Source organism: Microtus oregoni, unplaced genomic scaffold, assembly GCF_018167655.1.
Source record: "Microtus oregoni isolate MIOR12 unplaced genomic scaffold, Mior012 000021F_ref0000039, whole genome shotgun sequence".
NCBI lineage: Eukaryota > Metazoa > Chordata > Mammalia > Rodentia > Cricetidae > Microtus > Microtus oregoni.
Window position 1 is genome coordinate 29,084,719 of NW_024543080.1, and position 15,060 is coordinate 29,099,778.

Consider the following 15,060-nt stretch of genomic DNA (forward strand, 5'->3'; position numbering starts at 1 on the left):
GCGCGCTTATGACGTCACACGCCAGGACCCTGCCGGATTACAAGAACGTGATGACGAAAGACGTTCTCTCTTTGCCCCATCTACTGCGAGGTGAGCAGCTTCCGAACTCTTCCCCGGGAATCTGAAGCCATCCTCTCTCGGGGGGCTCCGGTGGCGTGGGGCCGGTGCCCCGAGTCCTTGTCCCGAGTGTCCCCCAGCACGACAGGCGTCCCCCGGATATGGCGTTGCGGGCTGGACGCCGCGTTCTGGGCTCTCAGGCCTGCCCCGGCCGCAGCCCTACCGCCATGGCGCCCCGGGCTGGGCTTGCTACCGTCCCTCCGGGGCCCGCACCTTCCCTGCTCGCTCGCTCCCGGGCCGCCCTTTGTCACGGACCCCCATTTGTGCCTTGCTCCTGGATTTTCTACCTGGAGATTAACGGTTGAGGCGGAACTCTGCCCCGTCTCCGCGGTAGAGCGTGCCCTGCAGCCTTCTTACCTGGGTGTTTGTGTTTCAGAATGAAGACCATTCTCAGCAATCAGACGGTCGACATTCCAGAAAATGGTAGGCGACTTGGTGCTTTGTCTTGACGGCTTTTTTTTTTTTTTGCATGCTCTGAGCCTTGGCCTGTGGTCTCACGGCTTCGTCCTGCCCTCTCTTCCAGTGGACATCACTCTGAAGGGGCGCACAGTCATTGTGAAGGGCCCCAGAGGAACCCTCCGGAGGGACTTCAATCACATCAACGTAGAGCTGAGCCTTCTTGGGAAGAAGAAGAAGAGGGTAAGGACCTCATTACTTTGATAGCCAAGTTGCTTGCTTGCAGGGTAGTTAAGTGGTAAGCGTGAGGTTTGGTGCGTTGGGCCCGGCGTACACGCCATAAATCCCAGCCCCGGATGAATCTCTTGGCCAACTGGAGGTTAGACTGGTCTACCTAGTGAGCTCCAGGACAGCCAGGGCTGCGTAACTGAGACCTTGTCTCAAAAAACAAACAAAAAAATCTGTCACTTAAGATGTTACCGATGGGGTGCCTGGAATTATAGGCAATTTTGCTTTGGTGAAATTATAAAATGAATTCTGAGGAGTTTTTTGGACTTAATCCTGGGGTGACCCTTGTGTTCTCGGAGTTTTTTTTTTTTTTTTGGGTGGGGATGTCGTTCTTCTGGAATCCTGTGCCTATGACAAACAGTATATTGGTCATTTGTGGGAGACTTTAAATGCTCTTGTGGTCACCAGCTAAAAACTAGATGTTTTAATTCTGAAATCTTGTTCTGTTGCAGCTCCGGGTTGACAAATGGTGGGGCAACAGGAAGGAACTGGCCACCGTCAGAACCATCTGCAGCCACGTTCAAAACATGATCAAGGGTGTTACGCTGGTAAGCCAGCCCATCAGGCTGTCTTTTAACCCTTTGGGAGAGGTTTTGGTTGTATTTTGTATATGCAAATGTTTATTACCAGGATGGGCTTTGGACTCTCATAAGTTAGGGGACGATTTCGTTGTTTTCTGTTTGTGGGGCATGCTATGGATCAAACCTAGGAAATTGCTGGGCAAACGTACTCCAGCATTTTTTTAATAGATAATCTGCTGTAGCATAGATTTCGTTTTTGTTTGGTATGTGTGGTACTCATAGAAAAGGTCTGGCTTGTACATGTCTAATTTGGAATCCTTTCTCCAAAGATAATGCTGAAGAGGTTTGTTTCATAAAAACAACCTGTACCTCTTGGGTCAAGCTTCCCTGTTGCTCCCAGTTTCGTTGGAGGACTGGACCTTTAATTTAGCTTGAAAATGTGAAGTCTATGGTCGGCTGTGTCTAACTCAGTAAATCTAGTACCACAGATAAGGGTCCTGGGCTCTCACTGAAAAGAGCAAGCCAGGATAAAATAGTAAAACAGATGCTTCCTCCAGGAGTGTTACTATCTAAAGAGACAGTTCAAGTTAAGACAGAAGCACCTTGGGGAATTTTAGAGCTGCCCCTGGTGGCATACAGCTGAAGAAGGAATCTCGGACTCTAGGCCAGCCTGAAATGAAAATGTTTTGAGATTGTTCATTTATTTAATGCAGGGCTTCCGCTACAAGATGAGGTCCGTGTATGCTCACTTCCCCATCAACGTCGTTATTCAAGAGAATGGGTCTTTGGTTGAAATCCGAAATTTCTTGGGTGAAAAATACATCCGCAGGGTTCGGATGAGGACAGGTATGTGTGTCCCTTCACAAATGATAAGCTGCTATGGTTCTTTTTCTTGGAGTCTTGGGGTGCTGGTGTTTGTGCTGAAGGTTATTTCAGAACTCTGTTTTGGTAACTGCTAGTTTGAGTTTGAGGTGTTTTTGTTAGTTTTTTTGCGGGGGGGGGGTGGTTGTTTTTGAAACAGCTTCTCTGTGTAGTAGTACTGGCTGCCCTGAAACTTTGTAGACCAGGCTGATCTTGAACTCAGAGACCCATCTGCCTCCCAAGTGCTGGAATTAAAGGCATGCACTGCCCCCTGCTCTAGCTTGAGGTTTAAGTCATTTTTCCTGAAGAGACCATGTGGGAGAATTTTGTAGGACAGAGATATGTGGCTATATATATGTGTGTGTATATATATATATATACACACACAGCTTTTTGTGGATGCTGGAAATTGAATCTGTCACTCCTGTAATCACAGTATGTTTAGAAAGCCCAGTCCTAAAGTTGATGGTTTGCATGGAGTTTTAAATGAAATTATATTTTGTACATGCCTCGTGTTAATGCTATCGAATGCACACCTCTTTTAGGCGTTGCTTGTTCTGTCTCTCAAGCCCAGAAGGATGAATTAGTCCTTGAAGGAAATGATATTGAACTTGTTTCAAACTCGGGTATGTATGCTTATGACTGTTATCTCGAAAATTTTATCTAAGCCTAAAGGTTGAATGCATAGCTGGTTTCTGTTTGAAAACTTTTGAGTGGTCAGACATTCAGAATCTGTTCTGTGTATTGTACTTTGTATCATGAATACATGGTGGTTGTGTATGTAGTTCAAAGTGATGGGTAGCATATGGATGACTTTTTAGATCTATATTGGGGGGCTGTTTGCTGCTGCCCTCGACTGAGGGCAGTGAACGAGTTTCCTTCCATCGTGTAGATTCTGGGGATTGAGCTCCAGTAGTTAGGGTTGGAAATGAATTTGGCTGGTGAGATAATGGCTTCTTTGCTTCTTCCTCTGTAGCGGCTCTGATACAGCAGGCCACAACAGTTAAGAACAAGGATATCAGGAAGTTTTTGGATGGTATCTATGTGTCTGAAAAGGGAACAGTGCAGCAGGCTGATGAGTAGACCTAAGGTAGGTGGAGCTTGGTACACTAAACATTACTAAAGTATATCATGGGTGGATTTGTTTTACTCTAATTTATAATATAGTTGAACTAAGAAAAGTTTCTGGGCAGGATTATTTATGAAAATTTGTGTACCTTGTTTCTTTTTACAGTTACCAGTTCCAGAAACAAGAACCTGAATTTTAATATGATTTGGGGTATCTTTTGGGACAATAAAAGACTTGTATTGATTTGGGGTGTCCTTGATCTTTCTGATTACTTAGCAGATGGGTCAGCTGTAACCAGACATTCGGGAAACAGGAGTGTAGTAACCATGACAGACGATGGATGTTCAATGGGCATGGCACTTTGAGAAGATTCTAGAGGTGTTTGGCCTTGACCTGGGCATAATATTGACTATTTGGATGTGCAGATGTCTCAATAAGGACTGAAAAATGTAAATCATGGTGATTTATTTGTAAGTTCTGTGTGAAATATTTTCCTATCCATCTGGTGGTGAAGAATGAACCCAGCAAACATGGAATTACCACCATCTCATTTCCTGCTAACAGCCAAAACAGATACAGGGCTGGTTACAGGCACTTGCTACTCTACTGGTAACAGGGCGTCACTCATGCATGTGAAAATTACAGGCTGACATGACACGCCAGCACATGAGATTTGAAGGTCAGACAGGGTGTTGATCACTTGGGGCTAGAGTTATAGGAGTTTTATGAGCTATTTGGTGAAGACACACTGAACAAAACTTTAGCAATTGACAGCCACACAAGAAATTTGAAAGTCAATAACTCCGAATTTTTAGTTACCTTTTTGTTTGGTTTTTTGTCCTGTCATTGTGTGGGTAGATGGCCTGGCCATAGTGTATGTATAGAGGTCAATGAACAACCTGGAATCTGCTTATGTTCTAGGAATCAAATTCAGGTTGTCAGGTTTGCAAAGCCAGGCTTTTTTTTTTTTTTTTTTTTAAACTTTATCCTGTAGACTCTAGTTTTTTGAGATAAGGTTTCTTTAGCCCAGGACCACCCGCTTCTGCCTTCTGGGGTAATGGTTTGTGCTACTATGCCCAGCTGTTTTTTTTTTTTTGTTTTGTTTTTTTTTTAAGCTGGTTTATTTTCAATCCGAACTGGGTTTGCACATACCTGTCACCTAGCCGAATCCTACAAACTATACAGACATGTCCATAATCCCTGGCAAGAGGATCAGTGAGGCTGTGTGAGGTGTTTGTAGCTCAATTGGCAGGGTGCTTTCCTAGTGTTAACAAAGCCTTGGCAGTGCACATTGGTGTGGCTGGTGTGTGCCTGTCAGTGATCCTGACCTTACAGAAGTGGGAACATAGTCTTCAAGACCAGCCTCAACTACATACTTGACCAGTTTGGTAAACAAAATTGCTAGCCAGTGCGCTTAACAGCTGACCCATCTCTCCAGTCCCCCTGTTTTACCCTTCAGTGCTATACCAACAACTTGGTTGATGCCAATTATATGGACCTATCTGGGTGGAGGTCCTAAGCTCAGTTCCCAGAACCACATGGTGGTGGTGGTTCGCAACAGTCTGAGATCTGACACCCTCTTCTGGCCTGCAGGCATACATGCAGACAGAACACTACATAATAAGTAAAGAAATTGTTTGGGAGCTGGAGAGATGACTCAGGTTAAGAGCTCTGGCTGCTTTTCCAGAGGTCCCGACTTCTATTCCCAGCAACCACATGGTGGCTCACAACCATATGTAGTGAGGTCTGGTGCCCTATTCTGTGCAGGCATACATGGAGGCAGAACACTATACATAATCTTTAAAAAAAAAATCATCCTTCAGTATCAGTCAAACTGTGTCTTGGAGAATTTCTCTATCACTAGAGTGACCTAGTGATTTTCATATGATCAATTAAAATGGGTAACTTCACATGCTCCCTAACCCCCCAAGTGTAGCAGTAGGAAGCATTGGGCTAGGAACTTTGCATTTGGGCAACTCAGCAAGGCAATTTTAGGAAGGAGGAACATGTTATAAGCTTAGCTTAATGGAAACACATTTTTAAAAAATATTTATTATGTGTACAGTGTTCTGTCTGCATGTATGCCTGCAGGCCAGAAGAGGGCACAAGATCTCATAGATGGTTGTGAGTCACCATGAGATTTCTGGGAATTGAACTCAGAACATCTGGAAAAGAACAGGCAGTGCTCTAACTGCTGAGCCATCTCTCCAGCCCTGGAACCACATGAAGTAAAGGTTTTAGTTGGGTATGTGGTGGCACATCCCTGTAACCCTTGAAGTTGAGGCAGGAGGATCAGGACTTGGAGGTTTTCCTGAGAGAGATGTTTAAGGTCAACTAGGACTGTATATGAGACCTGTCTCAAAAACACAAAACAATGCTGTTAATTGAGTTAGAAATCATAACTGAACTGAGCATGGTAGTGTACACCTTAATCCCAGCACTCTTGAGGCAGAGGCAGGAGCATCACTGCCAGTGTGAGGCCAACCTAGTCTATATAATGACACCCAAACAATAAAACCTTGGCCGGGCGGTGGTGGCGCAGGCCTTTAATCCCAGCACTTGGGAGGCAGAGGCAGGCGGATCTCTGTGAGTTCGAGACCAGCCTGGTCTACAAGAGCTAGTTCCAGGACAGGCTTCAAAACCACAGAGAAACCCTGTCTCAAAAAAACCAAAAAAAAAAAAAAAAAAACCAAACAATAAAACCTTAAAATTTGGTACTTGAATTAAGGATTGATACCAAGTTCTCTGTTACTCCTATTGCCTGCTGCATTTTCCAAGACTAATACAGAGGTTTATAAATTCTAAGAAGTTAATAAGGTGATTTTTAAAATTTTTTCTTGAGTGAATTCATGTGACATAAAAACCCAAGTAGGGCTGTAGCGACCCCGCAGTGGGTAAGAGCACTTGTTGCTCTCGCAGCGGAGTCAGGTTTTATTCCCAGTACCCATGTGGAGGCTCACGGCCATTTGTAACTCCAGATCCAGGAGAAGTAGTGTACTCTTCTGTCCTTCACAAAACCAGGAGCACATGCATGCAGGCAAAATACTCAGTTCTAGGAAGTTTTTTTGTTTGTTTGTTTTTGTTTTTTCGAGACAGGGTTTCTCTGTGGCTTTGGAGCCTGTCCTGGAACTAGCTCTGTAGACCAGGCTGGCCTCGAACTCACAGAGATCCACCTGCCTCTGCCTCCCGAGTGCTGGGATTAAAGGCGTGCGCCACCACCGCCCGGCAAGTTTTTGTTTTTTTAAAGACCAAGTGATCCATAGCTTTTCTGTGTGACTGCCAATACAGTCATTCAGCCAACTACAGTGGGTGTCCTTAGACGTTCTCAAAGAGAGTAGATTCTTTTACTACTAAAAAGACAGGCAGGGGGAGTTCAAGGTCTGTATAGTGGATTCCAGTCCAGCCAGAGCTATGCAGTGAGACCCAGGTTTGGCTTCCAGCCGCCAACGTGCTGGTTTACATCCATCTGTAACTCCAGTTGCTGGGAATCTGGTGCCTCTTCTGGCTTCCAAGGACAAAGGCATACAAGTGGGGCACACATGCATGAGGCAGAACACCCGTACACATTTTAAAAAGGAAAAACCTCAGATTGGCAGGGGTTTCAGAAGGAGAAAGCGGACATATGCTGTTAGATTCGGCTAGTCCAGTAGCAGCTTTATTTTTCATCGCTTTGGCACACGCAATCGAAAATTAGTGATTATAAGAATTACAGATTACAGTTGTGGCCGCGCAGCGGTGGCGCATGCCTCTAATCCCAGCATTTAGGAGGCAAAGGCAGGTGAATCTGAGTGAGGACAGTCTGGTCTACAGAGTGAGTTCTAAGATGGCCAGGGATAGAAACACCTGTCTACAGGGTGGGGAAAAAGCCCTAATTATGTCTTGACATCTTAACAATAGGTAGAGCTGAAAGACAATTAAAATCACCTTACCATTTAGGATGCTTTGTTACTAAGGCTCTTTTTGGAAGAGCTACTTTTCTTTGACTCCTAAATTCCTGGAGAGGGTTAACAGTGACTAGGTAACGTGGTTATATATTGACTTGAAATAATGGGTATGAATGGGTACACATTCAAATTATCCCTAGTGTTTGTGATCAAATACAAAAATATCCAAATTGAGATATAATTAGTGTTAGCCTTAAAAGGTAAAATAGATTTGTCAGTCCAGATACCCTGGTTGTGTTCTGTACCTATGTGCATGAGAAGTTATGAAGCTCTAGGAATAATGGTAAGGACTTTGCCCTTTACTCATAGTAAAATCTACATGTTTTTAACTCTAAGTGTGCCAGACGTCTTGCCTCCGGGGCAGTAGGGGTAATGCCAGTTTATTTTAAAATGGAAATTGCTGGCCGGGCGGTGGTGGCGCACGCCTTTAATCCCAGCACTCGGGAGGCAGAGGCAGGCGGATCTCTGTGAGTTCGAGACCAGCCTGGTCTACAAGAGCTAGTTCCAGGACAGGCTCCAAAACCACAGAGAAACCCTGTCTCGAAAAAAACCCAAAAAAAAAAAAAAAAAAGGAAATTGCTGTGCTGTAAGGCTTAGTGAATGTGATCTTCACAGACACTTGGTCTAGTTGTCCATCCTGTGATCTTTCCAAGACATGAGTTGTGGAAGCTACTTTTAAAATCAGAGCTCCAACCTGGATATGGTGGGCATGCCTTTAGTTCCAGCACTCTGGAGGCAGAGGCAGATGGATCTCTGAGTTCAAGGCCATCCTTGTCTACAGACCGAGTTTCAGGACAATCAGAGCTACAAAAAAAACCCTGTTTTGAGCCTTCTCCCCCAAACCCCTTACCAAAACAGAAGTTCAGGAAGAGAGGGCTCACAAAATCAGACATTTAAGAAATGCCTGGTTTTTCTTTAAAAAAAAAAAAAAAAAACAAAAAAAAAACAAACAGAAAAGCTAAGATTTGTATGTTTTAAATCATATGCTTTAACTGCCTATGGACGAGCATCATCTAAAATTCTGTTGTTTCTACATTCACTCTGAGGACTACCTCATCTAACAGAGCACCTTGTTAGAAGTGACAGCATCTGTCACTAACTGTCCAGTTTAAAGAATAGTCTTAGCTGGGTGTGCTTAATCCCAGCACTCAGAAGGCTGAAGCAGGTGGATCTTGTGAGTTCCAGAACAGCCAGAGCTACATAATAGACACTGTCTCAAAAAACAATACAGCAAAATAGTTTGAAACTATGAAGTCTAAAACAACAGAACTTCACTTAAAATTAATTTCTTTACCATGAATAGTGATTGCTATTTACAGAAGAGCTAGAGAAAAATGATGCGAAACATGCTTCAAACTTCAAACCATGTTAGCCATGTTTGGGGTCATCCCCAGAATTCCTGTCAAGATGAAGCCTTCAGCTCTAAGAACTCCATTCGCTGATTGATTGTCAATACCGAAGGGAAGGATTTGGACCACACTGCAAAGGCATCGATTGTCATCACCTTGGTTACAGCTGTCTCTCACATTGTAAGTTACCAGTATTTGGAACTGGAGTGAATCTTTAAACCATGTCAGAAATGATAGTTTAGCTAAGAATTCTATTCTGGCCTTTCTTCAGTGGTATATTTTCTAAGTTCTTTGCTTTCCGAAATTTTCTTCTCTTTCGATGATGAAAAATGGTGATTGACAGTAGTAGAGCCAGAGTGGCGATGAAGCAACAACCAAAGAAGATCAGTGGTTTCTTCTGAGTGAAAAATGAGCAGATGGTGCACTCGGTGTCTTCTGCTGGCTGGCCACATGAGGGCCTGCTGGTCTCAGAAGGAAAGCCACTGCTGCTGATCAGCTTGCTGTAAAACTCTACAGAGGATTTAGCTTTGAAGTCAGATGTGAAAAATCCAAATCTCGGCTTAGATTTCTCTTCTGTCAGTTTGAATGCATAATAGCCTTTGATATTGACCTTGTCAATGAGGTAGGCTAGGAAAAAAACAGCAACATTGTTGATCACAAATGGTCAGTAAAGTATCTTTGAGTAAGAATTTAGATTTCAGTGGCTCAATGGTTATGAGCACTGGTTGCTCTTGCAGAGGCCAAGGTTTAATTCCCAGCACCCATGTGGTAGCTCACAAGCACCTTTAACTCCAGTTCCAGGGACTCTCATGCACAGACACCAGGGACACATGTAGCAAGCAGATATGCACGAAGGCAAAAAATTCATACACAATTTTTAATTTTTTTTTTAAATTTAGTTTTCATTGAAGCTAAGGTCAAAAAGCTATGAAGTCATGATTTTCATTGAAGATACTGTTTTGGAGGCAGGGTCTCATGCATTCCAGGCTGACCTCTAAGTCCCTGTGTAAGCTGAAGGTGACCACTAACTTCTCATCCCCCTGCCACCACTTCCAGAGGACAGGGATTACCTGGTTTTGCCACCATGCCTGGCTCATATGTGTTAGGGATCTAGCCCAGGACTTTCTGCATGTGAAAAAAAACACTGTCAACTATGTCCCCAGTCTTGTTTGTTGATTCTGATCTGCACATTTTCATATATTGGGCAGTCTAAGGTAATTAGAAATGACATTTCTGTACAAAGATAAGTTTTTCAGTGGGGTGATATCCCCAACTAAAGAATGGTTGAATTGTGGAGGCCCAAAAATGTAAGCCTATTTCATCTTGTCTAGAGGTAAGAGAGTTTGAAGTTGCTCAGAATTGTTGACAACAACAGCCCAACCTAGGGTGTAGTTCCTTAGTCATTTTGACATTAAGATGGCCCACACAGCTAGATCCATTTCACCCTGACTAATGGTCAGGGTATTCAAGCATGCTTCTGCTCCTAATAGGAGGCTTACCCTTGGGAGCGGCTGCCTTCAGGATACTTGGTCTAAACAATAGAATGTTTTCTCATGAATTAATTGCTTGATGGCTCAAAGTATTGAAGCAGGTAACTGTTCTGGTTGTGCTTTGTACCATGTTTAGGCAGTCTTTTGTCTCCCCCCCCCCCCCCCCCCCCCCCCGCGGTATTGGGATAATTAAACGCAGGTGGATTTCATTAGTCATTTGACCTCCCTCCTGGTACTATCCTATGTTTTCTGTTTTATTGTTTTCACTTGTGTCTTTGTCCTCTTTACTGTTTTTCTGATTCCCATGCCCCTACCCTAGTAAGTGGTATTTTTGTCGAAGCTGGTCTCCGACATTGACTATATCAAGATATGTTTAATAATAGGACATTAAGCAGCCATTAACATTTGTAAGAGTTTTAATGACATGAAACACATCTAATGTTTTAAAAAGGGGCAGGAGTGGTTACACTAGCTTGCAGCCTCCAGTGGAGGCAACACACGCTGGAGAGCAGGAGTTTATGACCAGCCTGTGTAAAAAGAAAGAAAATCAACTACACGGCTGTTTTGTGCTTCCGTGGTAGATTGGTGGCTTAGCACACGTAAAGAAAGCCCTGGGGCCGGGTGGTGGCGCATGCCTTTAATCCCAGCACTCGAGAGGCAGAGGCAGGCGGATCTCTGTGAGTTCGAGACCAGCCTGGTCTACAAGAGCTAGTTCCAGGACAGGCTCCAAAGCTACAGAGAAACCCTGTCTCGAAAAACAAACAAGTCCTGGATTTGAACCCCAGCACCACAAAGTTGGGGGCTGGGGTTGTAGGTCAGTGGTAGAGTTCTTGTCTTGTATGCATGAGGTCCTTGGTTAAATTCCCAGCTCCATGAAAATAGAAAAGTTAGGGATATGGGGATGTAGCTTTTTAGTGTAGTGTAGTCAAACGGAACCTGGGTTCAACTCCCCAAGCAAGCGAACAAGGTGTATGCAAGAGAGTGATAGCCTGAGTTCAGTTGTATTAACAATATCTAGGGAGCTCACTGGACGTAATCTAACATCATTGACTATATTAACAATATCTAGGGAGCTCGCTGGACGTAATCTAACATTGACTGTATTAACAATATCTAGGGAGCTCGCTGGACGTAATCTAACATTGACTGTATTAACAATATCTAGAGAGCTCGCTGGACGTAATCTAACATTGACTGTATTAACAATATCTAGGGAGCTCGCTGGACGTAATCTAACATTGACTGTATTAACAATATCTAGGGAGCTCGCTGGACGTAATCTAACATTGACTGTATTAACAATATCTAGGGAGCTCGCTGGACGTAATCTAACATTGACTGTATTAACAATATCTAGGGAGCTCGCTGGACGTAATCTAACATTGACTGTATTAACAATATCTAGGGAGCTCGCTGGACGTAATCTAACATTGACTGTATTAACAATATCTAGGGAGCTCGCTGGACGTAATCTAATATTGACTGTATTAACAATATCTAGGGAGCTCACTGGACGTAATCTAACATTGACTGTGCTTTTCTTGTGAAGTGAGAGTGAGGTGTTGTTTAGGGAAAATAAATGCTTTCCAAATTTTCCATAATGAGTTTATGGCACCTTACCACTCGCTTTTTTTTTTTCTTGCTTTTTTTTTTTTAAAGATTTATTTATTTATACAGTATCCTGCCTGTAGGCCAGAAGAGGGCACCAGATCTCATTATAGGTGGTTTTGAGCCACCATGTGGTTGCTGGTGTTGTGCTTTCCTGTCGCTTTAAGAGACAAGCCACGCCCACTCCCATTACCTCTGACCTGCCCACCGCCATCTTGGGCCCTTCCTCTTCTGTTTCCTTGACGTGCATGCTTTTTATTATAAGGAAGACCTGGGAATGTTATGGTTTTGGTCCCTTTAAGAGACAAGCCACACCCATTCCCCTCCCCATCCACTGAGGCAGGCTGATCTTCAGCTTCCGGCCTGAGCTGGTTCTCTTTTCCATCTTCCTCTCGGAGAGGCAGCTTCGCTTCTGCCTCTCTCCCCACTTCTCTGCTTCCCCCCTTCTCTGTCTCTTTCTCTTCTCTCTCTCCCTCTCTCTGTCTCCCCCTTCACCCTTCCTCCTCCATAACTCCCTGAATAAACATTCAACCTCACCCTGCATGTCGTGTCTATCCATGTTTCTGTCTTCTGCCTGCCCGCCATGTGTCTCCCTGCCTGGGACCAGCCATTGCTCAGGGACCAGCAGCCTGCTGCCACATGGCAGCAGCTGTCTCTGCCTGGGACTTGCTGCTCCCAGGGCCTACTGTCTGCGGCCACATGGCCCGCCACCACTGCTCAGGCCACCGCTCTGGGACCGGCAGCCATTTCTGCCTGGGACTGGCTGCTCCCAGAGCCCGCTGCCTGCCACCACATGGCCCACTACCACCATTTGGGACCTACAGCATTTCTGCTGCCTACTGCTTTTTTTTTTTTTTTTTTTTTTTTTTTTTTTTTTTGGTTTTTCGAGACAGGGTTTCTCTGTGGTTTTGGAGCCTGTCCTGGAACTAGCTCTTGTAGACCAGGCTAGTCTCGAACTCACAGAGATCCACCTGCCTCTGCCTCCCGAGTGTTGGGATTAAAGGGGTGCGCCACCACCGCCCGGCTGCCTACTGCTTTTTTTTTTTTTTTTTTTTTTTTTTATTTTTCGAGACAGGGTTTCTCCGTAGCTTTTGGTTCCTGTCCTGGAACTAGCTCTTGTAGACCAGGCTGGCCTCGAACTCACAGAGATCCGCCTGCCTCTGCCTCCCGAGTGCTGGGATTAAAGGCGTGCGCCACCACCGCCCGGCTTGCCTACTGCTTTTTAAAAAAGAATAACAGCTGGGTATTGAACTCAGGACCTCTGGAAGAACAGTCAGTGATCTTAACCGCTGAGCCATCTCTCCAGCCCTACCACTCGCTTTTTGATGCTCACGTAATCTGTGCACTGGGATGGTCTTGTTTTTAGCCTTACTCCTTCCACGCCATGTAGCAGTCTGTTACCAGTGGCATTCCACACATACAGGTGTGGTAGTCTAGTCTTGTAATCCCACCACTTGGAAGGTTGAGGCAATAGGATAGGGGTCAGCCTGGCCTTGGAGACCAGTCTGGATGACTAGTTAGACCCTGTCTAAGAAACATTAATAATGAAAGAAAAAATTGAATATTATGCTGGGCATAGTGGCAAACTCCTTTAATTCCAACATTCGGTAGGCAGCCTAGTCTACACAGCTTTTTCTGATATATGATCAGGACTAAAGAGACTGTTTCACAAAAAAGAAAAAAATAAAAATTCATTAATAAAGGCCCATTATAAGGGGGAAATCCAATGGACAGGAGTCAGTCGGGAACCACAAATCTGAGTTGCTGGTGATCTTGGCGCCCAGCGTCTCACTGCTGTCAGTTCATATATCCCTCCCACCTCTGGATGTGAGCTCCCCAAACCTCACCTTTCAGAGCCTCCTGGACGTACTTCTCCAAGTAGTACTTTCGGATCCGATCATTCTCCAGAGCCAGGTCATCGATGCCATTGGCTGTGATGTAGATATCCTTGTCCCCGTAGTTCCTCCGGATCCACCCAAGCAGCTTGCGAGCTCCCCAGGGCGTTACAGCCAGGCGACTGGGCGAGCTGAGACGGGTGATGTCCTGCAGGAACTGGACGTCCCTATCTGCAACAGAGCGGCTACTGTTCAGCTGCTTGTGTATCACGAACCTAGTAGTGAAGTGGTTCAGCGCGTAGAAGTCGATGGTACCCTTCACCAGTCTGCTCTCCTCCGGGGTGAAGCGCGGCAGGACTGAGCTGGACAGCCCTCGCTGGTTCTTGGAGGCGATGTACTCCTTCATGGCCAATGGGTAGTCCCCAGTCTTGAAGAGCGGATCTGCGAACCAGGCGATCTCAAACTGGAGGAAGCGCTCTGCTGCCTTCCAGTGTGAGTCCACATAGGGGTTGGCAGGTTCGGCCCAGTCAGAATGTAGAGACAGCGACACAGCCCCGCGCTGGACCAGCCTATACTGCCTGTCGTAGAGGTGCCAGACCTGGGCATGGGCGATCATCAGGTTGTGGGCTGCACGGTAGGTGTCATTACTCGTGCGGTTGTACATGTCACTCAGCCTGTTAGGCTCGTTGATGGTGATCCAGAGCTTCACCAAGTCTCCCAGTTCCCGGAAGCACAGCCCCGCATAGTCCTGGAAGGCCTGGGCAGTGTATGTGTTTAGCCAACCCCCACTGCTCCGGAGTGGCTCCGGAAGGCCTAGATGGGAGTGGGTGGGGTGGTACAACGTCACCATGGGGGAGACACCCAGCTTCAGCCCTTCGCTCACCACACACCTATAGTACCTCAGCACTTGTCTATTAACTTCAGACAGGTTGCCAGTGGGAAGGACAGAGGCCCAGTCCAGAGCAAACTGGTAGTGGGTGACTTTCATTTTGGCCAACATCTCCACTCGCTTTTTGATGCTCACGTAATCTGTACACTGGGACGGTCTTGTTTTTAGCCTTACTCCTTCCACACGGTGTAGCAGTCTGTTACCGGTGGCATTCCACACATACAGGTGAGGGTCGGTAAACTGGGGGGAGGAGACCATAAACTCCGGCTGTGGAAAACAACAAACGCATTCAGGTAAATCACGTGTGGCTCCTAGCATATCCCACCCTCAGATGAGAACTGAGTAGAAGCCTCTCACGGCAAGATGCAATAAATAACTTTTGTCCATAATGGTCTCTGTGCTCTGACTGTTCTGTTGGTAATAAGGCAGAAAGGGCCTGATTCTAGTCCTTCAAATCTCTAGGGAGACCAGGAACCACACAGTGCAGGGGAAGGACAGCTGTTTGAGAAAAGCCTAGGGGCCATTTTCCAGCTCATTTGACCCACAAATCCAGGTTATATAGCATCTTGTTTGGTGGTGTGCAAATGAATCAGGAAATTGGCTGGGTGCCCTCAGTCAAAGGCACTGTCGAAGCTGATGACTAAGGTAAAAATGGGGTTGTAAAGTCACGGACAGCAGCACTTGCATTCAGAG

General features: G+C 45.4%; 2 protein-coding genes across 4 annotated transcripts in view; one reads left to right on the top strand and one right to left on the bottom strand.

Annotated features, from left to right (window-relative positions):
* Positions 1–46: 46 nt before the first annotated feature.
* Positions 47–3,719, top strand: Rpl9 (ribosomal protein L9). Of its 3 annotated transcripts, none has more exons than XM_041671476.1 (8): positions 47–90; positions 494–540; positions 641–756; positions 1,254–1,349; positions 2,036–2,168; positions 2,729–2,809; positions 3,160–3,273; positions 3,529–3,719. In XM_041671476.1, the coding sequence occupies exons 2-7, from the start codon at positions 495–497 to the stop codon at positions 3,264–3,266; spliced, it is 579 nt and encodes a 192-aa protein (XP_041527410.1). In that variant the 5' UTR covers positions 47–90; position 494; the 3' UTR covers positions 3,267–3,273; positions 3,529–3,719. The 3 variants fall into 3 exon arrangements, with proteins under 3 accessions (XP_041527410.1, XP_041527412.1, XP_041527409.1); XM_041671478.1 differs by having other exon boundaries at positions 3,532–3,719; XM_041671475.1 differs by lacking the exon at positions 3,529–3,719 and adding an exon at positions 3,418–3,495.
* A 3,161-nt stretch (positions 3,720–6,880) lies between these two features.
* The window catches only part of Klb (klotho beta), a 36,403-nt gene continuing 28,223 nt past the window's right edge, over positions 6,881–15,060 (bottom strand). The window contains exons 4-5 of the mRNA XM_041671486.1: positions 13,491–14,634; positions 6,881–9,172 (exon numbers count right to left, since the gene is read on the bottom strand). Coding sequence (XP_041527420.1) covers positions 8,784–9,172; positions 13,491–14,634 — 1,533 coding nt within the window. The 3' untranslated portion in view covers positions 6,881–8,783. The remainder of the gene's footprint in view (positions 9,173–13,490; positions 14,635–15,060) is intronic.